The 23,752-nt window shown below is 43.6% G+C and overlaps 1 protein-coding gene across 4 annotated transcripts in view; it reads left to right on the top strand.

Annotated features, from left to right (window-relative positions):
- The window catches only part of LOC308314323 (uncharacterized protein), a gene marked incomplete at its 3' end in the record, with an annotated part of 54,113 nt that overhangs the window by 21,451 nt on the left and 8,910 nt on the right, over window positions 1–23,752 (top strand). For 2 of the 4 annotated variants that reach the window (XM_080761891.1, XM_080761893.1), the window contains exons 15-24: window positions 2,353–2,468; window positions 3,280–3,424; window positions 6,565–6,698; window positions 8,306–8,415; window positions 9,201–9,369; window positions 9,466–9,570; window positions 9,873–21,467; window positions 21,871–21,983; window positions 22,405–22,486; window positions 23,184–23,330. In XM_080761891.1, the coding sequence (XP_080618017.1) occupies window positions 2,353–2,468; window positions 3,280–3,424; window positions 6,565–6,698; window positions 8,306–8,415; window positions 9,201–9,369; window positions 9,466–9,570; window positions 9,873–21,467; window positions 21,871–21,983; window positions 22,405–22,486; window positions 23,184–23,330 (12,716 nt within the window). Of the gene's footprint in view, window positions 1–2,307; window positions 2,469–3,279; window positions 3,425–6,564; window positions 6,699–8,305; window positions 8,416–9,200; window positions 9,370–9,465; window positions 9,571–9,872; window positions 21,468–21,870; window positions 21,984–22,404; window positions 22,487–23,183; window positions 23,331–23,752 lie in introns of all 4 variants that reach the window. The other 2 variants (XM_080761894.1, XM_080761892.1) reach the window with 2 other exon arrangements.

Here is a 23,752-nt window from a genome sequence, read left to right as displayed (position 1 = left end):
TTGATAGAGGTTTGTGTTGTGTAGTTGACCTTTGCAGACTTAATATATAATATTGAAGATGTCTTGCCAATATGAGGAGTTACATCATGGCAGGATAACTACAGAACCCAAACCTGTGCCATACATACCAAGAAACAACTCTGCATGCACATGTGTATAGGCTTGGCTGGCTTCATAACTATTTACTTTGTCTCTCTGATACAATTGCAGATACTGTCTATGCAAATGCATGCATTTTCAAATCACATATGCTATTTGCAATTCTGAAGGCCAACACGCCATCCTTTTTTTATTTAATAAATTCTTACAGAGTACATAAATTGGTCCAATATGGGTTTGATCTCATTATATGAAAGGTTGGAACAGATGGCCCCATCTCTGTACTTGAGGACTTTGTGTCGCCCCAATTCTCCTGCGTTGCTCTCTCTTCATGAGCTGCATTCACAGCCAGAGGCCTGTCACAATTACAGTTAACGATTAATTAATTGTCATACAGATAATTGCGATTAACGATTTAATTGTGATTCTGGCATTGCACATTGGAATATTATGAATAAAGAATACATTGCTGTGGATAAATGCCTGCAATATACAAAGAAATTACTGACATATTCATTATTCTTATACTTAAAAAGGTAAGAAATTGCGGAAATAGCTGATCTACAAGCTTTTTCAATGCAATGTGATGCGTTGTCAGCTTGTATATTAGCTATTTCAAGTTTTTATGTATGAACATTTTTTCAACAAGGAAATGATTATGACAAAACCATTGTGATTATCTCAAATAATTGTGATTAGACAATTATGTAATAATTGAGACAGGCCTGGCCAGATGCACACATGATTGGTGTGAGAATCTGTTGTGTCCTGATGCATGCAAATCTCTCCATTCTTATTCCCTCACAACAGCTTGTTCTCATTGTCATGGTCAATGTAGTTATTAAACTGGTGTTTGAGAACTTCTAGGATATGGCTGTTGTCTGCTTCCATAATCATAGCTATAAATGTACCTCCTGGTTTTCAGCTTGCTTGCATGCTCTAAATGTTACCCACATTGTTAAAAGAACATTGATAACCAAAATTTTAATTAATTAATTAAATTTAGTGATATGAATGGAAAACCTCTTTCACAACTTGATCATGTTTGAGCTGAACTACATTGACCACTGCATTGAGGCCCCTCCTTCCTCACCCTCCCTCACCCTTTGCTTTAAGACCACCCCCCCCCCCCATTCCATATCGTATCACAAAACGGATGGGAACGTGTTTTGTGCAAAATCCTTTTTGTCTTGATTAGTCGGCATTGCCTGGTTTGCACCCCCCACGTTTCTAAATTAATATCCAAACATTTAAATCACACCAGGAACTCCCCTCACATAATCAAGTGTGAAACCGCTTCATTTCCCATGTAAAGAAACTATGGAGCTGCTTGGTTTAGATGTGACTGTCTGTCAGCCACTCTTCTCCCACGTGTTTGAACACAGCCTGTTTAGAAATGTGAAATGCATGGCTCCCTCTGACCACAGTGCTGCTTTGGGAAATTATTTTTCATGTACAGTACAGCGTTTAACAAACCCTCATGTTCAAACGGAACAGTGGCACACACACACACACACACACACACACACACACACACACACACACACACACACACACACACACACACACACACACACACACACACACACACACACACACACACACACACACACACACACACACACACACACACACACACACACACACACACCTACCTTGAGTGTCTGGAGTGCCTCTCTCTCCCTCTACCTTCCTCCTGATTCTTGGTCCTGTCCATCTTCTCTCTGGTTTTGGATGAAAAAACATTCTGCTGACTGAACTTTGTGTGTGCAACAGAGTCTCTTTGTTGTAGTGAGTGGAGAGAGCGTGGATCTCCCTCATCGCCTATCCCCTCTCCTCTAGTTGTTCACTGTTGCACGATGGCGTCGCCTGCCAAAAAAAAGACCCAATCTACAAGCAGTGGTGGAAGAAGTGCTTTTTTTCAGATAGAATATCAATAACGTTGTATTATAACTTTATTGTTCGTTTCCACCACTTTCTCTAAGCTACCAGGTGCGGTGTTAGTTCGTAGATCGGGTCTTTTCGCCATGCGACGCCACCACGCAACGGAGTGTAGAGTCTAGAGGGCTTTACCCATTCTATCTATTCTGCCTTTTCCGAACCCCCCGGTCTGGCCCTCTCCCCACTCTACACTTGGGCCCATAAAACGCATTCCGTCACCTCGAGAAAACCGACCTCCCTCTCCCCTCCCTTTCCCCTGTGGCACAAAACTGATTGAGGATGACTGGTTCTTTCCTGGCTGCTCCGATCCAGCGCTGGCCACTCGGCAGCAGGAGTTGGAGGAGGAGTTGGCCCAGGCCAGGGGGCCGACGGCAGGCCAACAGAGGCCCAGGAAACACCCGGCTCCTGGAGCCCAACGCAGCCTGCAGGTTGGTGGACACAGTGTGGTGGAAAAAGTACTCACACTTATGATTATTTTGGGGGGGTCCCCAGTTAAAATATGATCGCTTTCTGTTTGTGATTGACATGCTCACCCTCATTTTCACGACCCCCCTCCCCCCGCTTGTTATACTGAGGATAAGGTTAGACATTAGTTTAGAGTCATAGTTTTACTGAAGTTGAGATTAGGAATAAATGTAGGTTTTGGCACATTTAGGAATAAGCTTAGGTTTATAGGTATAGTTTTACTGAGGTTACATTTAGGAATAAGCTTAGGTTTAGGCATAGTTTTACTGAGGTTACATTTAGGAATAAGCTTAGGTTTAGGCATAGTTTTACTGAGGTTACATTTAGGAATAAGGTTAGGTTTAGGCATAGTTTTACTGAGGTTACATTTAGGAATAAGGTTAGGTTTAGGCATAGTTTTACTGAGGTTACGTTTATGAATACCTGGTGGCGACTGTTTCCAGGTCGCCGGATTTGACCCCAGGGCCATAGTTTTACTGTGGTTACGTTTAGGAATAAGGTTGGGTTTCGGTATAGTTTTACTTGAGCTTAAGTTTAGACTAAATGTAGGTTTTGGCACCGTTTTGCTGAGGTTACAATTAGGAATAAGGTTAGGTTTAGGCATCATTTTACTGAGGTTACGTTTAGGAATACCTGGTGGCGACTGTTCCCAGGTCGCCGGATTTGACCCCGGGGTCGAGCGTTCTGATATTCAAGCGTCTGTCTGTCTGTCTGTCTGTCTGTCTGTCTGTCTGTCTGTCTGTCTGTCTGTCTGTCTGTTTGTTTGTTTTGCAGGAGGACTTTGAGTTTGACAGCCAGCCCGGGGGGTTCCAGGACCCCCGCAGCAGCTCAGAGAGCACCACCCCGATGGAGGAGGAGGGGGAGAACATGGGAGGTTGGTGGCCCGAGTACACTTCTTCTACCACCCCTGACAACACAGGTGTGACACCCGCTGGACAGTTTACACTAGCATGCACCACCCTGTCATTATTATTATTATTAACACACCATGTTGGGTCTTCAGTTGTCATTGGTTTGGACATTTTGTTTGTAATTTGTCAACGTAACACCCCCGCCGCTGGTTGTGTTTAAGTGTGTTTTTCTTTGCTGTTTTGGTGTTTTTTGGTTTGGATCTAACCCACCGGAAAAAGGCAAGGTCCAAATAAGACCCTGTCGTGTATATCTCGGTTTCCAACTGGGCGTTAAATGTATTGGTTCAGTTTGACGTCACATGCTGGGTATCGTCACTGTCGGGCAGAAACCTTGTATCTCCATATGTCTTTTTTTTTGTGTAAATGACTGACCTACTTTGTCCTATTACAGTGTCACACACAAGTAGCAGATCTACAAGCTTACAACGTGCCACGATGTGACTCATTGTGAGCTTGTAGATCTGCTTTTTTTTGAAAAATAAAGTGTATCTGTGGGATTTATGAATATTGAACCAATGAAAAGTATTAAACACATACATGGAATGCAGAGAGACAGTGGTGCCTCAGTAAACTAGGATCACAGGTAAACCAAGAGAACCTAGCCGTCAGCTATAATATACTATCAAAAAATAATAATGTGTTGTACATTGAACCTATACAAACTATAGGATGCCAGGTAAACAAATGTACATACATGGTTTCCACCCGGCGGCGACAATATTAGAGATTGAAGAACAAATCTGGTGATCTGTGCTCAGACCGAGTCATACACGATATATTATTATTATTGGTTTTCATTGGAAGCATTATTTATATGTTTGGACACATGGCGTGCATGCTGGTTGAACTGACCGTTATATCTGTCAGCTAGACAATTCATTAATAAGTCTTGTTAGCTCACATAAATGTAGGTGGAGAGGTCTACCTCATCTGTGTGGTAAGTTTTTGTTTTTGCCATTGTTTGCATGCCCCCTGCTCCTTTTATTTCCTCCCATTTTCTCCATCTTTCCTTTGCGTTTGTAGGCTGTGGTAAATAAAATGCTGCGGGGGGGTGGGGGGGGGGGGGTTGGTGGTGAAGGTGGGCTTGCCGTTGCGCTGGTACCATTTTGACCCCATTAAAACTGGGAAATCATCTGTGTCATTTTAGATTTTAGCTATTCAACCCATTTAAGGACGGGAATCAGTTTTGGGTTTTTTACCTTTCAAGATGGGAATTTATTTGGTTGTTGTTGCTATGTACAGTATATAGCAACATCTTTTTATTATTATTTTAATATTTTTGGAATTTTCTAATCCATATTTTACGTTTTTTTTCTGAAAATGTAGAAGGTGTTTTTTATCTGCCTTAGTTACTGTGTAGCACATTGGTTCTCAAAGTTCACTTGAACTATTTTTTTATACTTTGGCTATTCGGGACCGGGAATAGCAGATCTACAATCTCACTTTGTGCCATGGGAAAATACTTTTGGGGGTCCTTGAAAAAAGTTTGAGAACCAACAAAAGTTTTTTTTTTTCAGATAACTGGATTTAGAAGAAATATGTAGATTAGAATTGGCCTCAGGTCTGAATTGCTTTACCCTCAATACATACTGTGGTTATCATCACCGCCTTTAGCCACTAGAAGAGCTCATAGTCATTGATCTAGTTGTGCATTAGATGTCATTTTATCAGCTTATTGCTACATATTATAATGTGTATGTTCATTTGCTAAAGCTGCGATCTGTCACTTTTATTCCCTGCTCGGGATTCAAACCCCGGTTTCGACACATGAGAGTCCCATAACTTGTGACTAGAATGCACAGGGAAGCAGGAATAGGCATAAAAACTCAATTGGGAGAAAACAACAAAGTTGCATTCATTAATAAGTTACATATTGCAGCTTGAAAGTGAAACCTGGTAACATGTGCTGGAGCAATTATATACTGTATGTTAAATGTAAATTCAAAAATAAATAATGCAAGGTGCAAAGTTAATAATTCTGATTCTGCCACGCCTAGAAGACTTAGCCACCATGACAAGCATAGGCTGTGGTATATAAAACAAAAGTAAATGACATTTCTTCTGTTTTGGGGGCGTTTCTTCATGACTTTTGGCCCTGACTCATTGAAAGCATCATTGTCGTGCGTCTCACAAGTCCGCCCGTTTACCGTGACTATTTAATTAATTTAAACCAAACATATGTTGGCTTTCTGCATTGCTCCAACACATTTTGGATGGTCTGTACCAAAATAGAACCCAACATTGAAAGATCGTTCTTACTGTTAACTAATAGACGTAAACAATGGGTGCGTTTTGAAGATACGAGCATCTGATGCTTTCAGTGTGACAGGTGGTCCTGTGGCTTTGGACTGGGGCTTCATTCTGCTTCATTAGTGCAGTGGTTCTCAAAGTGTGGTCCGGGCGGGGACCCCCAGGGGTCCTTGAAAGGGTTCCAGGGGGCGGGGACCCCCAGGGGTCCTTGAGAGGGTTCCAGGGGGCGGGGACCCCCAGGGGCCCTTGAAAGGGTTCCAGGGGGCGGGGACCCCCAGGGGCCCTTGAAAGGGTTCCAGGGGGCGGGGTGTTCCAGGGGGCGGGGACCCCCAGGGGGCGGGGACCCCCAGGGGCCCTTGAAAGGGTTCCAGGGGGCGGGGGGTTCCAGGGGGCGGGGACCCCCAGGGGCCCTTGAGAGGGTTCCAGGGGGTCCCCAGCTAAGTTAGTTATTAAATATAGCATCAAAATCTGTGTTACCCCATCCCCTATAACCTATATACATCGGCTAGTTGACAATAACAGATCTACAAGCTCACAATGTGTCACATGACGATACGTTGTGAGCTTACGTAGATGTGCTATTAAAAATAAGAATAATAAAAATAAGAATTAAATCTATCCTTGTGTCCTATTTTCAGACAGAGGTTCACGGCCACATCCATATTATATTAATTTGGGGGTCCTTGTCATTGAAAAGGTTTGAGAACCACTCACTGCATTATAATGCATCTGACTGTACCTTCAAATGAATGCCTCCAAATATTCACCTTACACTTGTAACAGTGGCGTCGTTTATAGCACTGCATGACCGATCCCTTGATGTTCATGCTTTCCTCCCTCTTCCTCTGTCCTCCTCCCCCTCTTCCTCTCTCCTCATCCCTCCTCTCTGCGGTGGCAGACGGCCTGCGCTCGGTGGTGGAGGAGCTGGAGCTTGAGAGGAACCAGCTGCAGGAGCAGATCGTCAGCCTGGAGGAGCGCTGTCAGGACCTGGAGGACCGCGTGCAGCTGCAGCACCGCATCGAGACGCTGCAGGTAAACAAACATCTGCCTGTCTGTCTGTCTGTCTGTCCGCCTCACTGTCTTCACTCGGTCTCACATGGATTAAATGTTCTCAGTCGCCACGGCTGATTTCAGTCCAAGGGGCAAACCCCCTAACCTGACGCTGCCAGATCCAAAAAGCTTGCTACACAAATTTGTTTCACAGCTTATCTGGATCTGGGATCTCTGAGGGGGTTGAGCTAACACAGATCCGACCCGTACCGAACCAATCAGCGTGAGCTAAGGGCGGGATATGTGCGAAACCGGATGTGAAGCTATATAGACACGTCAATATGATTGGTTGTGTTTGCACGCCCACACGGTGATAGACAGTCCCATCCAATCATCTACCATGTATCTTGAAAAAAAGGAACAGCCCCGTCATTGAATTTGCTTCCGCGATCCCAGATCCCAATAAGCTGTTAAACAAATTTGTGTAGCAAGCTTTTTGGATCTGGCAGCGTCAGGTTACAAACCCCCTGCACTGGAATGGAAGCTCACTTCCAGGTTCACGTTCAGCCGATTATGATAAAATAACTGCGATTATCTCAAATGATAATCATTTTGTATGATTATCATTATGCGATAATTGGGCCTCCCTATGGACCAATTGAAAGGGAAATTTCCCTTCTGGCACCAGAGTCGTTTAAAAAGTGAGCGGTCACTGTTGAGCTCTATGTGTTTGGAAACCCTGGATTACAGCCCGCAGCACTTTTTTGTTTTTTTGTTTACAGAATCATCTTACGTGTTCTATCATTCTCTTGCATCCCTTTCAGTTGTCCCGTATGTGTTTGTATGACTTTGCATTTGCTCAGTTATGTCAGTAAACTTGCATTTGGACAGTTACTGCATGTCAGTGACTTGCATGAGGACCAGGCTTTCATACCGAACCCTTCTAATACAGGTGACGTTTGATGTAGATGAAGATTTGCGGCCATATTGGTTCCCTCAGGTGTGTTAGTGTGTGTGTGTTTGTGTGTGTGCGCGCTACAGAGAACACCTCTGGCGGTGTCCTAAATGCTAATGGTTTGGTGTGCACATTAATTTACTCTTAATCACTGTAACCCTATTTACTTCATTGGCCGCTGTCTTTGAGGTGTGTACGGTATACTATACTCTGTTTCCTTCTACTCTAAATGTCTTTGCAGAACATAGCCGATCTACAAGCTCACACAACACATCACGTTGCGATGTGTTGTGATCTCATAGATGTGCTATTTCTGCCGAATGTTGGCCTATTTTTTGCACACACGGAATGTTATGCCTAGATCATGCCCAGACATGACCAGATCAGGGACGCTAGGGTTCATATGGTTAATAAACACATGGACCCAACAAGGACTCCTTTGGTAAGCAGGGGAATGCATTTTGTCACTCACTCATTCACTGGGTGCAATGAATACATTAGCTGGACTGTGTATTTATTATGAGCTGAGCATAATAAGCATTTTTGTTTTTCATTAGGCCTATAGAGAAAAAAGGACAGTTTTTTTTTTTAGGCTCTCATTCACCTCTTATCTGTGTGCAGTGAGAGTGACTATCCATTAGTTTGACAGTGTTTTATCTCCCTGTATTTATCCTTTCTTCACCTGTGACTGCAGAGCGAGTCAGAGAGGCTGCAGAGCCAGCTGGCCAGTGTACGAGCTCAACAGAGCAGAGATGCAGAGAAGCACATGCTGCTGGTGACCAGTCTGAACCAACAGCTCCAAGGGTGAGGTCATCTTTCAAACTGAACTCTCTGGGAGTCGTTTGGGGTCACAGGGGATGGCAATAACCAGCACCAGCTAGTGCAATGGTTCTCATCCTTTTGACCATCATTTTTCCATAATTTTTGTAAAACAAAAAAACGAAACAATACTGCATCCAAAGTAATCGGCAAACTATACTATAAAAACTGGTTAAACATTGGCCAAATTGTATAATAATAGGAAAGAGTCAAACATTGTGAAAATAGTTTTGGCCGTCGTTGCATAATCTAAATAATCGGTTTGTCATTAAAAAAATATACTTGTAAAGTGAGGGACATAGGCTATTGACCCAAAAATCTGGCAGCGATGGATGAAGAAAAGCTTCAATAACGGATATCTAAGCCCACGTTTACACAGTAAGAACAGAAAATGATAAAGTGGTGTCACATTCTCACTTTCTATTCTACAGTGATTGAAAACGCTGTAGTGCATGCCAGGTGGCGGTGTGACCCGCTGCCAGATAAGCCAGCCATGCATGCGTAGAACCATGATGTCACATGTTTTGCCGTTTCCCCTGTATTTCCTGTTTACATGGAGACATGAGGCGGAGCGTTAAAAAAAACTCCACTCTGTAACGGGGTTTAACTTTTTTGTGTTTTCAACCCCTGGAAATGCTGTTGTCGTCTACACGGATGTCACATCTGACATTTTATTTGTCTCTAGATACCGTAGTTTAAACGGGGCCTAAAACACAATGCAAAAAAAGGCCAAGTTGTAAACCTATCCTGCTGTTCCTCTTGATTTCCAGACTGACTGACACACAAGAGTGCCTGGAGAGCTCTCTCATTGAGAAGGAGAATACATTAGCCAAGACGTCCGAGAAACTGGAGCTCATCAACAGCCTCAGGGACTCCATTACGTACAAGGAGAATCTGCACAAAGAAGTGGCGGACAAGCTGTTACAAACTGAACACAATGTGAGCCTTTGTAGTTTATCTACAGTATTAAATAATTTGAATGAATGATACAGTAAATATATTGTTGATTTTGATTGTATTTTTTTTTTTTTTTAGCTTTTGGAAGTTTCAAAGAATTGCAGTGCTTTTGAGAAACAGTGTTCTGAACTGAAGACAGACGTCGCAGACCTCACACAGAAGCTTGTTGTGATGAGAGAGAAGGTACGTTCCTATTCAGACTCAATTGTCTAATAATTCCATTAATGGTGAGTAGAATAATGTACTTTCACTTAACAAATGAAACCCTATATACTTTGTTGACCGACTAAGTATATTTGTTGACTGACAACACAAGTGTTCATCGACAACAAATCTACAAGCTTGCACAATAACCTTTGTGAGGTTGTAGATCAGCTATTTTAGCTGAATGTTAGTCTTAACCTGGTTAATACTCATGTTTAAACAGTATGTACTTTTTCATCACACAATGTATGACCATTTATGTTTCTTCTCCACTTTTGTAGACACAGAAGCAAGAGGTCTCTGTAGAAAGCCTCCAAACGGAGTTGGACCACACGAACGACGAGCTGGACAAACTGAACAGCACCCACCTGGAGGAGCGAGCACAGCTCATCCACGACCTTCAGAGCTGCGAACGGGAGATTGACTGTCTCAAGGATGTCCTGCTCGAGAGGGAGAGGGAGATAATCATGCTCTGCGCTAACCTGACGGAGTACATGGAGCAGATCACGGCTCTGAAACAGGACATCAAGCTCAAAGAGGAGGACCTGATTCGAATCGAAGGTGCCTTGAGCAAAGCTGAGAGGGAGGCTAAGGTCATGCGGGAGTCTCAGGACTCAGACCACGAAGGTCTGAACGAGAAGATAACAGAGTTGGTGGAAAAGCTCAAGGACGCCGAGTCCGAAACGAGCGCGGACAAAGATGAACGGGACTCGAAAGCGGCTGTGCTGGCAGAGCTGACCAAGCGGGCAAAGGAGGATAAGAAAACCATCCATGCTCTGCGCGAGGAGGTCCAGAAAGAGAGCGTCAACCATCGCAATCATCTCTCTGAATGTGAAACACAGATCTCCTCCCTGAAGGAGCAGTTGACACTGTCCACCCAGAAGCTACAACAGGAAGCAGAAGGACTGCGCTCGCAGCTGAAGGACAAGCAACAATTGAACAAGACCCTACAAGAGCAGCTTTGCGATAAAGAGCAGACGCATGAGAAAGAACTTAAGTCGTTCAAGGAGGAACAGAACAGGCTTATTGCAGAGGTGGAAAAATATACAGAGGATGTCCAGAAGCTCTCCAAACTGTTGGAGGAAAACTTAGGGAGCCAAGCACTTATAAAGAAGTCAATGCAAGAAAAGCAAGAAACCATAGAGTCTTTGGAACAAAAACTGAAGACCAACCAGGAAGAGTATGAGGATGAGAGGCTGAAATTTACCAGGGAATTGAAAGCCAGAGATGAAAAAAATGCTAATCTGGGTAAAGAAATAAAAAATAAATCAGAAAACATCTCAAAACTCAAGAACCTCTGTAAAAACATGAAGACTGAAAAACAGCAATTACAAGAAAGCCTCGAGAAATTGACTGGGGAGATTCAATTGCAAAAGCAGAATGTTGAGCAGCTCAACGAAAAAGTGACAACTACTCTCCAACTAAACAATAGTCTAGAGACACAAGTAAATTCCATTACAGAAGAAAATCAGAGACTTCAACTGGACCTAACGGAAAGGATGGAATCTATTGCAGAAATTACGATTGAGCGAGAATCGTTGCAAAGTAAATTATCTGCCTTAGAAATGCAGCATTCAGAAAATACAAAACTTATCGCAGGGCTGCAACAAGACAAGCAGGAGTTGTGCACTAGAACTAATCAACTAAACAGAACTCTTGAACAAAGTGCACAATCCATCTCAGAAACTCTCCTAGAAAAAACGAATGAATGTAGTAATCTTAGTCAGTTGCTCATGGAGGAGGAGGAGAAGGTGACACGACTACAAAAGCAAGCTGAAAACATGAATTCTCAGGTCGAACAGCTCCAGCACAGCATGGAAGAAAAGGAGCGCATCGTCACTGACCTCCGAGCAGAAGTGGAGTCCAAGCAAAGTCAACAAATGCAACTTCAGGAAACACTGTCTCTGCTTCAGGAACAGGCATGCACCATAAAATCTGGGCTTCTTGAGAAGGATATAATGCTGAAACAGAGAGAGGACGAGTACAGCACCTTGCAGAACGAACGCTCACAACTCTATCACCAAACTCAAGAGAGAGAAGCAGTGTTCAAAAGTGTGACACAGGAATGTCAAAACTACAAGAATGAACTGAATAAGCTCAACGAGTCAGTGATATTGCTTAGTGGTCAGCGAGCTGTCATGGAGGAAAGTGCTGTAAAGCTTGAGTCTGAAAAGGCAGAGATGAATACAAGATTAGAGGAATGTGTCAGAGAGAACACCAAAATGAGACAGGACCTCGAGCAGAAGCAAGCAGACACGGCTGTCCTACATAATCACATCCAGGCACTCACCGAGCAAAACCACCAACTTCGTGCTGCCTATGAAATCAGAGAAAAGGAGCTTGCTCAGCAAATACATCTTTCGTCTGACCTTGCTGAGAGGCTCAAAGTGGCTCTTGAACAGAATTCTGGTTTGAACTTGAAGGTGAACAGTCTAACGGAACATAAGCAGCGACTACAGGAGGAATTGGCACAAAAGGCTGACTCACTTTCAGAGATAACCGCAGAGAGGAATTCATTGCGAGAGAAGGTTTCTGGCTTTGAAATGCAACACTTGGAAAATCGTAAAATAATTGAAGGCCTATTGATAGACAAAGAACAGCTTACCATAGTGATAGGGGAATTAAACACTGTCCTTGAGACCAGCAAACAGACCGTCTCTGAGAAGTTGATGGAGAAAACTACAGAATGTATTAATCTCTCTAGAGCAGTAAGGGAGAGGGAAGAGCAAGCTGCGGTTTTACAAGAGCAACTTGACAGTTTGCAAGCACAAGTAAAGAGACTCACCAGTTCTGTGACTGAGAAAGAGAAGCTTCTGTCAGAACAAGGTGCCCGTTCGGAAGCCCAGCAGGCACAACTGGTGGAACTGCAGGAGACAGTGTCTCTTCTTCAGGAACAGGGGTCTGCCCTTAAGTCAGGGCTTATGGAGAAAGACACAATGTTTCTTCAGAAAGCAGAGGACTGCAGCTTATATCAGAAGGAAGTCATGCTACAGAAAGACCTTCTGTCCAAGACGCAGGGTGAGAAGGAATCACTCAGGGCAGAGTTTTCACAGCTGAGCCAGCAAATGGCAGAAAAAGAACAAGCTTTGAGCAAACAAACGCAAGACTTAAAAAGCCAGAATGACGAGCTGACTAAACGAAATGAATCAGTGTTATCTCTCAGCAATCAACTTTGTGTGATGAATAACAATGTTGCAAAGATGGAGATTGAAATTACCAACTTAACATCTGAACTGAAGAAATCAATGACGGAACAATCCAAGGCCCTTGAAGAAATAGCAATTCTCAAGACAGAAGTCTGCGACAGGAACAACCAGGTGTCTAATTTGGTACAAGAACTCAAAGCAACATGTTCAGATAAAGAGAGTCTTTGCCTGACAGTACAAGAAAAGGATACATCCCTGAGAGTGCAGGAGAGTCTCATTCAGCAGTTGCAGACCAAGTCAGTTGAAGTTGAAGGTCAGACAAGCAAACAGTTTGAGGTCATCACACAGCTGCAGAAGGTTGAGAATGAGCTCCAGGAAAACTTTAGTTCAGAGAAAAAACATTTTGAAAAACAGCTTGATTCAAATGCAGAGATAATTATGGGGCTACAGAGTGAAGTGAATAAATGTAATCGTAGGCATAGCGAGCAGGAGGTTCAGCTTAGACAACAAGCAGACGATAATGCAAGTCTAAGATCTCAAGTTTCAGACCTAGAAAAATCCATCTCAACACTTGGAGGTCAAGTTGACAGTCTGACATCAGAGTCTAACATGTTGAAAGAGACACTGAAGGAAAAAGAGCAGCTTATTATTCGATCTCAAAATACGTCTGCGCTCAATGAACATCTCAATTCGAAGCTGCAAGCCAAAGAAGCAGAGTGCGAGAGTGTGAAAGAGCAGCTGGCTCAGTTGCAAGAATCTCTCGTAAAGCTAAAGGGCAACCTTCAAAAGAAGCAAATTGCCTTTGACAGCCTTAAAGAAAAATATGCAAGTCACTTGGAGGAGTTGCAGGAGGTTAGGCAACAGCTTTCACAGAAGACTGATGAGGTGTCCGATCTTCGTAAAGCCCTCGACGACAACAGTGTTGTACTCCATGCAGCAGAGGGTGCTACAGAGACTCTGAGAAAAGAGTTGTTGTTGACCAATCACGAGCTTCAGAAAACTCAAGCGCTCAACTCAAGTGTTTCCAAGCAAAAAGAAGAAGCCTTTGCTAGTCATCATACAAGTGTGTCGTCAATGACCGTGGAAATAGAACGACTGAAGTCACAACATCTTCAAGTGGCAGCACAGATGAACGCACTGACAGAAAACCTCGAGCAGAGAGAGATGGCGCTTCATGCAATTAACAACCAGTACACAGCCCAAGCTAAAAGCACGGCAAATTTAGTTTCAGAACTGCAGAAACTGAAGGATCAAAATAAGAGGCTAAATGAGGAGGTTAGTTTCTTGAAGCAAGAACACCAAATGCACGTGCACACAGCCGGCAGTGAAAAAGCACACCTGCAACAGGAAATGGAAAAGCTTGTCGCAGAGAAGGATGAGCAGAGGAGAAGACACGAGCATCACATCCGGACATCCGAGGAGCGTCTGCAGCTTCAGGCGCTGCAGCAGACCAGCAACGTCAATGAAATCATGGAGAAAATGATGACCGAGAAGGAGAGACTTCAAGCTGAGGTTAGTGTCAAAGGTGAAGAAATCACCGGATTGAAAGCAAACATTCAGAAAATAGAGCACATTCTACAGGACTCTGAGAAAGAGTGGCTTTTAGTTCTCGATAGAGAAACACAAGATAAGAATCTCCTTGCAGAACGGTTGAAAAGTGTTGAGAATGAAATGAAGTCCAAAGATTGTAAGGTCAGTGCACTGAAACAAGACTTGGATAGTTTGCAGGAGAAGTTAGAAGAGGCAGCCTCAGCAATCAGGCAGGGTTCTGGTCAGCTTAAGACAAAAGAGTTGGAGGCATCATCATCTAGGGTCCAACTTGAAAAGATACTGGTTTCTGTCCAGGAAAAAGATAGCGAGAACATTAATTTTCGACAGGCTCTACAAACTATGGAAAATGAGTTACAGAGACTTAATGCAGACAAAAAGCGCACTGATGAGGATTTGTTGGTTATGTCACAAACCATGTCTCAGAAATTAATTGCCGTAGATGAAGAAAAACAGGCCATGGTAAAACAGTTACAGGAAAGGCATCTGGCCGAATTGAACTCTTTGAGAGATGCATTGTTAAAGGGGGGTTTGCAGTTGCAAGAGTCAGAGTACAGCCTTAATGAAGCACAGACAAGTCATCGTGACAAGTGTCAGCAGATCACTCTCTTACAAGAACAGGTTGATCATTTGCAAGCACAGCTCCAGACTGAATCAGAGAAACTGAAAGAGGCAGCTGTTGAACAATCATCTCTACATAACACAGTGCAATCACAAAATGATCAAATGAGTTGTATGAGCATTCAAATAAGTCAGCAGAAGGAATTACTCACTGGACTCAGCCAGCAGTTAAGAGACAAGGATTCATCCATTGCCCAACTCATGGAATCTGTCTCGAGTGAAAGAACAAAACTCACTGAAGAAAAGAATAATCTAATTGCACAATTTGAAAGTACAGAGAATATAAACAGAACCTCAGTGATACGGCTTGAGGATATTTCCCAGCAGTTAGAACAGCGTATTTCACTCTGTCAAAGTGAAATTGAAACCAAGACTGTAGAGAATTGCAAGCTGAGTGAGGAAAATAGCGATTTGAAAGGTGACTTTGCCAAATTGTTTAAGGAAAAAGAAGCACTGAAAAAGAAGCTTCAAGCTGCTCTCCTTGTCAGGAAGGATCTTTTGAAAAAGATGGAAGTGCAAAAAGAGGAGGGCGTGAATAATGTAACTGCAGTGTCAGTTTTACAGGAGAAGTTGGAAGAAATTACGTCACAAACTCGAGCCGCTGTAAAAGATTACCAAGACAAAAATATTATTCTTGAAAAGACAATCACTGAGAAAGATGAACTAAAGAAGGAGAGAGAAGGTCTCAAACTAGAACTAAATGAAATGATTCAATCTATTGCAGAAATTACAGTTGAGCGGGAATCATTACAAAGTAAAACATCTGCCAAGCATTCAGAAAATAGCCTAATTATTGCAGCACTACAACAGGACAAGGAGGTACTAAATGGTACCCTTGAACATTTACAGGAAAAAAAAGACATTTTGCAAACCACATTAAATGAAAGGGAAGTGAGCTTGGCAGAAACACTTCATATACTTGATGAAAAGAGCACACTCGTTGAGCAATTGAGGTCCTCTGTTTCTGAGAGGGAGGATGCCTTTGAACATGATAGACGTGACATGATGCACAAATTGTCAGAGCTGCAAAACAAGTTGACAAAAGGGCAAGATGTTTCAAAGACCGACATCGCTATCACCGTTGCTGCAGTTGACTTAGAAAATGAGTTGTCACAGATAAAACAAGAAAAGGCATTGCTGCAGAAAAAGACGCATGCTGCTTTGCTAGCACGTAAGGAAATGATGAAGAAATCGCAAGAAACTGAAAAGAAGCTAATCAAAGAGCTGTCTAAATTGAAGGATGACTACAAGACCCTTGTAGAACAACACTGTCAGCAGACCAATGAGCTAAATGCTGTCCAGATGAAGTCTGATGAGAAGGTCAAGGAACTGGAGGACATCCGCAAGGCTTCTTTGTCTCAGTTCGATGAAATGGATAGTTTAAGACGACAAGTGGAGGAGACAAATACAAATCTGCACAATTTGAAAACGGAGCTTACTGAGAAAGAGAATCAGCACCACTCTCTCCTGATCCTACAAACAGAACTTGAAACCGCCAAGTCTAATTTAGAGAATATGTGTTCCGAGGCCCTTGTTGCATTGGATCACATGTCACAGGCATTGAATTCAAAGCTAAACATTGTTGAGGAGGACTTAGCTGAAGCTTGTAGAAAGCTAAAAGGCAACACAAAAGAACTAGCACAAAGATTTCAGCAAGTTCAACAGGAGAAGCAAACACTAATGGATGACAACATGGCTTTGCAATGCCAGTTAAGAATTTCACAGACTGCTATGGAAGAATTAAATAATAATATGGATGCTCAACATCACGAGTTGGAACAAAATATTAAGATTTTGATTCAAGAAAATAAGTCTCTTTTGGAACAAATTGATGTGATGAAAGTAGAGCTTGACACAGCACTGGCTTCTGTTTCCCAAAAATCCTCAGAAATACAAAGCATCCAAAACACGCTAGCAGAAAACCGGAAGCAACTCGATGAGGAAAGGCATATTTCGGCCAAGGGACTAGAAAAGGCAGAGCAGCACTGTGCTGAGAAAGAAAGTAACAAGTTACATATCGAATTGTTACAGCAAGAAAAAGAAGACTCTTTCAGATTTGTCGACCAGCTAAGAGATGAGGTTTCCAAATTGAATGTTCAACTACGGGAGGCTGAAGAACTAAATCAACAGATGCAACAAATTACTCCTGGAATGCATGAGGGATATTTACAGCAGGAAGACATTGGGAAAGAGGAGGCTCAGTCGCTCCTTGCGTGCTCTAAAGAACTTGAAATTAATCTGAAGGAGGAACACGATGCCTTATTGGGGACTCAGTCTCTAGTCTCAGAAAAGGAAGAACTCATCGCTGCCCTTGAGCAACAGCTGCAGCGGCAGATTCATCTGCATGAAGTGGCCATGGAGAAGATGAGGGTGGATGTTGCTGACCTGCAGCAGAAGTCTCGGGAGGATGGTACCAAAATGCATGACCATGAAAACCAAAGCAAACTGGCTCTCTTAACTAAGAAGCTCCACGCAGCTTTGATTTCTAGGAAAGACCTCTTGAAGGAAAACGCTACACTCAAAGAGAAATTGGAATCGCTTGCAGCAAAAATTGAACAAAAGGTGGCCGAGTCACTGGATGTGGAACTATCCGTGTCCGAGTTGAAGCGGAAAAACGTAGATCTGGTAAGTGCTGTATCCTCATTAACCATGGAGAAGGACAAACTCGAGACAGAAGTTGAACGCATATTCAACGATAACCACAACTTATCTGCAGCCTGTGAAAGCCTCAAACAGACAATAGAAAATATCACTCAGCAGAAGCAAGCATTTTCATGCCAGCTTGAGTCACTTAAGGACTCTGAAACAGAGGAGTTGTCTGAGTGGAAGTCAAAGCATGCCGAGTTGAAACAGGAATACGAGTCCCTTTTACAAGCATATGAAAATGTGAGCAGTGAAATGGATAAGATGAGACAGCTTTTAGAGGCGGTCAAAAGAGAACGGCAGGACGCACTCTTCAAAGTACACAAACTCGAGGCAGCGCAAGATAGCCTGGAGAAGCATGCCAGAGAGGTTGAGGAAGAGAACGACCGACTGAACGAGAAATTGCACACAATTCCTGAAGGACAGCAGCAGAAGATTGAGGAGCTAGAATTGAAGAACCTTAAAATGAAACAAGACTTAATGGGGTTCGATGAAAAGCAGAACATCACAGTCGATGAGCTGACATTTAGAAATCAACAGATGGAAGCTGAGATCCACAATCTTAACAAATCATCAGAGGAACTTCGAGAGAGGCTTACGGAGATCCAGACAGAAAATAAATACCTGAAAGGGAAGCTTAGTGACACTTCCTGTTCATTAGAAGAGTTGCATTTTGAAACAAAATCCTGTGAGGACAATATGCAACGTAAACTTGACAAAGCACTCAATTTGAATAACTCATTGACTGCCCAGATTGAGGCCCAGAAAACAGAACTTGGTGCCCAACCAGAAATCATTGATTTGTTGCAAAAGGAAAAGGAAAATCTGTCTGCAAGATTTCAGCAGTTACAGAATGATCTTGAAGTGCAATTAGGAGAGAAAATCAATGTAATTAAAGAGCTCCAAGACATCATCAACAAGCACAGCCAAGAGACTATTAGCCTTAATGAAAAGGTTAGGATCTTGGAGGATGACAAGTCCCTTTTGCAAGAGGAGCTTGAAAATGTACAAGAAATATCAGTCAAAGTGAAAAATGAAAAAGAATATTTGGAAACTGTGACACTCAAAAACTCAGAAAGAATTGATGAATTGACTGAGTCGGTTAATCTTCTGCAAACCCAAAATGTACAACTCTCCTCAAAACTGGTAGCTAGCAAAGCGAGGTCAATTCAGGTTTGCCAAGAAAAGGAACAATTTCAGCTGAAATTAGTCAAGGAATTTGAGGAAAAACTAAAAATTGTTAAGGTTGGGAACGAGGGCTCCACAAACGTGAAAAAGGAACTGCGAGAACTGCTTAAAGAAAAACACATGGAATTAAATCAGCTGCAGCACGACTGCATCAAATACCAAGAATTGATCTTAGATTTGGAGACGTCTGAAAAAACCTTGCAGTCTGCCTGTGAACAGCTGGAAAAACAACTAAAACAAAGTTCAGAGAAGATCGCTGCTTTAGTAGAAAGAAATAAACAACTTGAAGCTGATCTGAGTACGCAGAAGAATCTCCTTAAGGAGGCTACAGAAACCATAGTGGTTATTCAGTCTGAAAGAGACCAACTGGTCTCAGATATATCCCAGAAGAGTATTTCTGGACGTGAGGATGTTACTGAGAGAATCAATGTGCCTCAGAATGTAGATGAGCAGCAGGAAAACATTCAGATAGAGAATCAGATTCTACAGCAACAGATAGATGAGCTTCAGTATTTAAAAGAACAAGAGAGACAAGCAGTCGCTGAACTGATACAGAAAATAGACTCCCAAGATCTGCAGATTAACACTCTGAAGAGACAGGCTGAGACCAATGCAGTGAAGCTATCTGCTCTGTCTTCCACCCCTCAGGGGGCAGATACGTCACAACAATGGGACGTCTTGTTCCAAAACGCTTTGCATGAGAAGGACAACCAGCTCTTGGAGCAAGGCTTTGTCATCAAAAGATTCCTTGGAGACATGAGGTTGAAGGAAAAGGAGACGGACGGGCTACGAGAAATCAAGGGAAGGCTAGAAAGGGCTCTTAATGAATACTCGGTAGCTGCGGCTGCACACCAGAGACAGTTATATGTGATGAATGCCAGCAATACCGAACTGACTCAAACTGTGGAGCTTATGAATGCACAGCTTAAAGAGCTGAGAGTACAAGTAGACAGTATAGAACGAGAGAGAAGTGCTCTGAGCAGAGACCTTGCTGATACCGAGGATGCTGCATCACAGATGCAGTTTAATCTCCAGCAGCTAGAGAACATTAACTCAGACATGGAAGCACAACTACTGCTTTCACAGTCTCACCATGACAAACTTCAAGTTGACTTTGAGAAGCAGCAGGCCATTTGTCTGCATTTGAAATCACTCCTTCAGAACAAAGATTCTGAGATCTCCTCCTTGCTGTCCTCTCGAGATGGGCAGCTTTCAGGCTATCTAGAACAACTTCAAGCTAACCATCACGCCCAAGTAGCAAACTATGAGGTCAGGCTTACCGCAGTATATTATGAAAGAGAAAAGGCTGACAAAGAGTTACGGGGGTTTGAGACCAAGTTAAAAAATCTACAGAATAAATTAGACAGAACTGTTCAGGAGAAGGAGCGCATTTCAGTTCAAATGGATACTCTGAGGAATTCTATGGTGTCTTTGCAGACAGAAAGGGAGCAGTTGATGTCTGAATACAGACTGCTTGAAGCAAGGAATCAGATAGAGTTGAGCTCTAGAAATGACCCAGCAGCAGGGGAACTTGATGCAACCAAAGGCCTTAAATATGAAATAAAGAAACTTCTACATCAGATGGATGATCTCAACTCTGAGAATGCAATGCTCAAGGCACAGCTCGTTCGATACAGAGAGGACTTGAATCAAGTTCTGTCCCTAAAAGACAACCAGTTGAAGGAGCTACTTAAGAAGCAGCAGGACATGATCAAAACCCTGGAAAACCAAAAGGCAGCAGTTGAGAAGCAGCACACAGAGTGCCTCTTTCAACTCCATAAGGAGGAGGAAGCGAGCAACACCTTAAAGGCAGAGACTTATACGCTCAAAGCTCAGGTCTCAAAACTTGAGGCAGACACGTTGGCTCTGAAAACGGAGAGAGCTGAAACAAACAAAGGCAAAGTGATCGCTGACTTGCAGGAAGCTGTGATGGCCAAAGCTGCCGAATGCAACGATCTCCAGCAAAAGCTCTTTGCCCAGAAAGTGTCTTCAGACGACCTAAAGGAGAAGCTGCAGCTTCTGGAAAATGAGACGTACAAAAGGCTGGCAGATGCTGAGGATAAAAGCAACATTGAGTTGGAAGCATTTGAGCGAGCATCAGACCTAATGAGGAACCAACGGGAAACCGCAGATCAAAGGGTGGCAGAATTGGCAAAGGACCTTCTTCAAGCAGAGCAACTCTTATCCGAGGCCACGAGCAGAGGCAAAGACATGCAGGCCCAAAACGAGTCTCTGGGCAGAGCCATGGCCGCGCTGCAGAATGACCGCGACCAGCTCATCGAAGACTTCAAGATCCTGCGGAACAGATACGACGAGGAACTGCGAGAGACTCAGGTGGCCATGACCAAGGTTGAGCGCCACCTCCACGATGCCACTTCAGAGCTGGCTGCGTCGACTAAAGAGAGACAAATCCTTGTTCATAAAATGACAGCCCTCGAGAGCAAACACGCCCAGTCAGAGTTGACCAAGTTGGTGGACGAGCTGGCCAAGACTGTGACGGAAAAGGAAAAGGAGATGACACAGTTGGTGCTGGAGAACGACGCATACAGCAGGCAGGTGTCGGCCTTCTCTAGGTCCATGGCCAGCCTCCAGAACGACCGTGACAGGTTGATGGATGAGCTGGCGGCCAACAAAAGAGTGGTGGAGTCCAGGCAGGGGTCAGGTGGTCCAGGGCCAGAAGAGTCTAATAGAAGCAGTGCTGATGCCTCCCAGAAACACAGAGATGGGCTGGTAAGTCACCACATGTGACTTGTGTGTGAGGCGCTTCAGGGGTATGAAGGCAGCATGGTCTAGTCAGAACGTCTTTGCTTTGGCCTGCATGCGTGACACTTTATGTTGGTCTAGTCAGAAGGTGTTTACTTTGGCCTGCATGCGTGGCACTTTTTGTTGGAATGCTGATGTCATTGAAAAACTTTCATTTGAGATATTTTGAAAGCGTGTGGACTGTGGAGTTTGATGTCTTATCAACAGTGTTTGAAACTAAATAATTTAAGTTCAGCTGAGCTTATACGTAGATTGTCTATTTATAAAATATTTTGACACATTTGTAATCTTCGATCTTAACAATCTTAACTTTTACAAATCTTAACTTTTACAAAAAAATGCTAACTAATGTTGTTTGATGTGTTTGCAGAAGATGAAGCATCAGGTGGAGGCTCTACAGAGAGCCTTGCAGGAGGCTGAAGCTCACAGGCTGCAGACTGAGACGGATGTCACTAGGTACCAGGCAGAACTGGCTGAACTCAGGTAAGGATGTCACTAGGTACCAGGCAGAACTGGCTGAACTCAGTTGTTCTCAACCTTTTTCATGTCAAGGACCCCCAGAATTATCTGTATTTGGCTGTGGAAGATATGTTGTTCCAGGGACGCCCCCCAGAAGCAAAGATTTGAGTTAAAATGTTCGCTCTGAAAGAATATATATTCAAAGATTTTCACCACATTTTCACGATTAAAAAAAAATAGCAGATCTACAAGCTACAATTTTCAATAGCCAAAGCATAACATAATGCTTACAACACCAAAAAGGGTTCCGGACCAAAATGGGTTAACCTCTTAAGACCTGAGGCCGATTCTACAAATGTGATCCTGTTGATGTTTTGAATCCTATGATGTCGTCATATTCATTGTGCACCAATTGAAGTGTGTGACACCTTCTTGTGTTTGACAGGGCTGACAGAAACATGCTGCATAGTGAATGTAAAACTCTACAACGGCAGGCTGTAGAGATGAAGACTGGACAACCTGTCAAGGTGCGTTTATCCATATGAAAATGATACACATTACACATTGATGCGCGTGCGTGCATGTCAGTTTTAATTTTGTTGACTAAGACTAAAAGACTAAGATTTTGATATTTGGTCGACTAGCACTACACTAACACCCCCTTTACACGAGGACGGTGCTCATAGAAAATGGCAAAATAAAGTATCGTTTGCTGCTGTCCCTTTAGATGAGAACAGCATCTTCGGGGGGTGAAAATGCAACAAAGTGAAAATACCTTCCAGAGTGGAAATCTTTGAATACGCTGTTTCCTCCCGTCTCCATGTAAACAGGCAAAACGGTGAATCTACAAAACGTATGACATCATGGCTCACAACGCATACAGTATGTTTATTACATTGATGCAGAGCCATATATGAGTTCCTACAATGAGCAAGTGCTCCCTCCTCGAGTCCTCGCCTTCAAAGCCTTGCTCATCAGCGATGGTGAATGTAAAACCTTGGTGTAAATACAAAGCCTTTTGATAGGCGGCAGCAGCGTTTATGTAGCCTATAAACGCGTGGCGCACCACTGCCTGCATGCCTCTGGGCTGCCAGTCAGCCTGTGTGTTACTCGATGTGTTAGTAGAAAGCATGCTTTAAGCATGCTTAATACTAAAAAGACTAAAATTTTGATATTGAGTCGACTAAGTGTGTGTGTGTGTGTGTGTGTGTGTGTGTGTGTCAGGAGACCATGGCTTCGTCAGGTCAGACTGGTTTGGAACAGCTGGTAGCTCGGTTCCAAGCGGAACGGGTCAAACTGCACAGTGACCTACAGCGCTGCCTCTATGAGATCCAACAGAGAGACCAGCTCTACCAACAGCTCAACAACAAGGTACCAACGAGTTCACACCATGTACCTACAGGGTGGGGGGGTCCCCCAAGGTACCGACCAGTTCACACCATGTACCTACAGGGTGGGGGGGTCCCCCAAGGTACCGACCAGTTCACACCATGTACCTACAGGGTGGGGGGGTCCCCCAAGGTACCAACGAGTTCACACCATGTACCTACAGGGTGGGGGGGTCCCCCAAGGTACCGACCAGTTCACACCATGTACCTACAGGGTGGGGGGGTCCCCCAAGGTACCGACCAGTTCACACCATGTACCTACAGGGTGGGGGGGTCCCCCAAGGTACCGACCAGTTCACACCATGTACCTACAGGGTGGGGGGGTCCCCCAAGGTACCGACCAGTTCACACCATGTACCTACAGGGTGGGGGGGTCCCCCAAGGTACCGACCCAAACTAAATACC

This window comes from Protomyctophum bolini (assembly GCF_963924005.1).
Source record: "Protomyctophum bolini genome assembly, chromosome: 1".
Classification (NCBI taxonomy): Eukaryota; Metazoa; Chordata; class Actinopteri; order Myctophiformes; family Myctophidae; genus Protomyctophum; species Protomyctophum bolini.
This window is presented reverse-complemented; position numbering and strand designations above follow the sequence as displayed.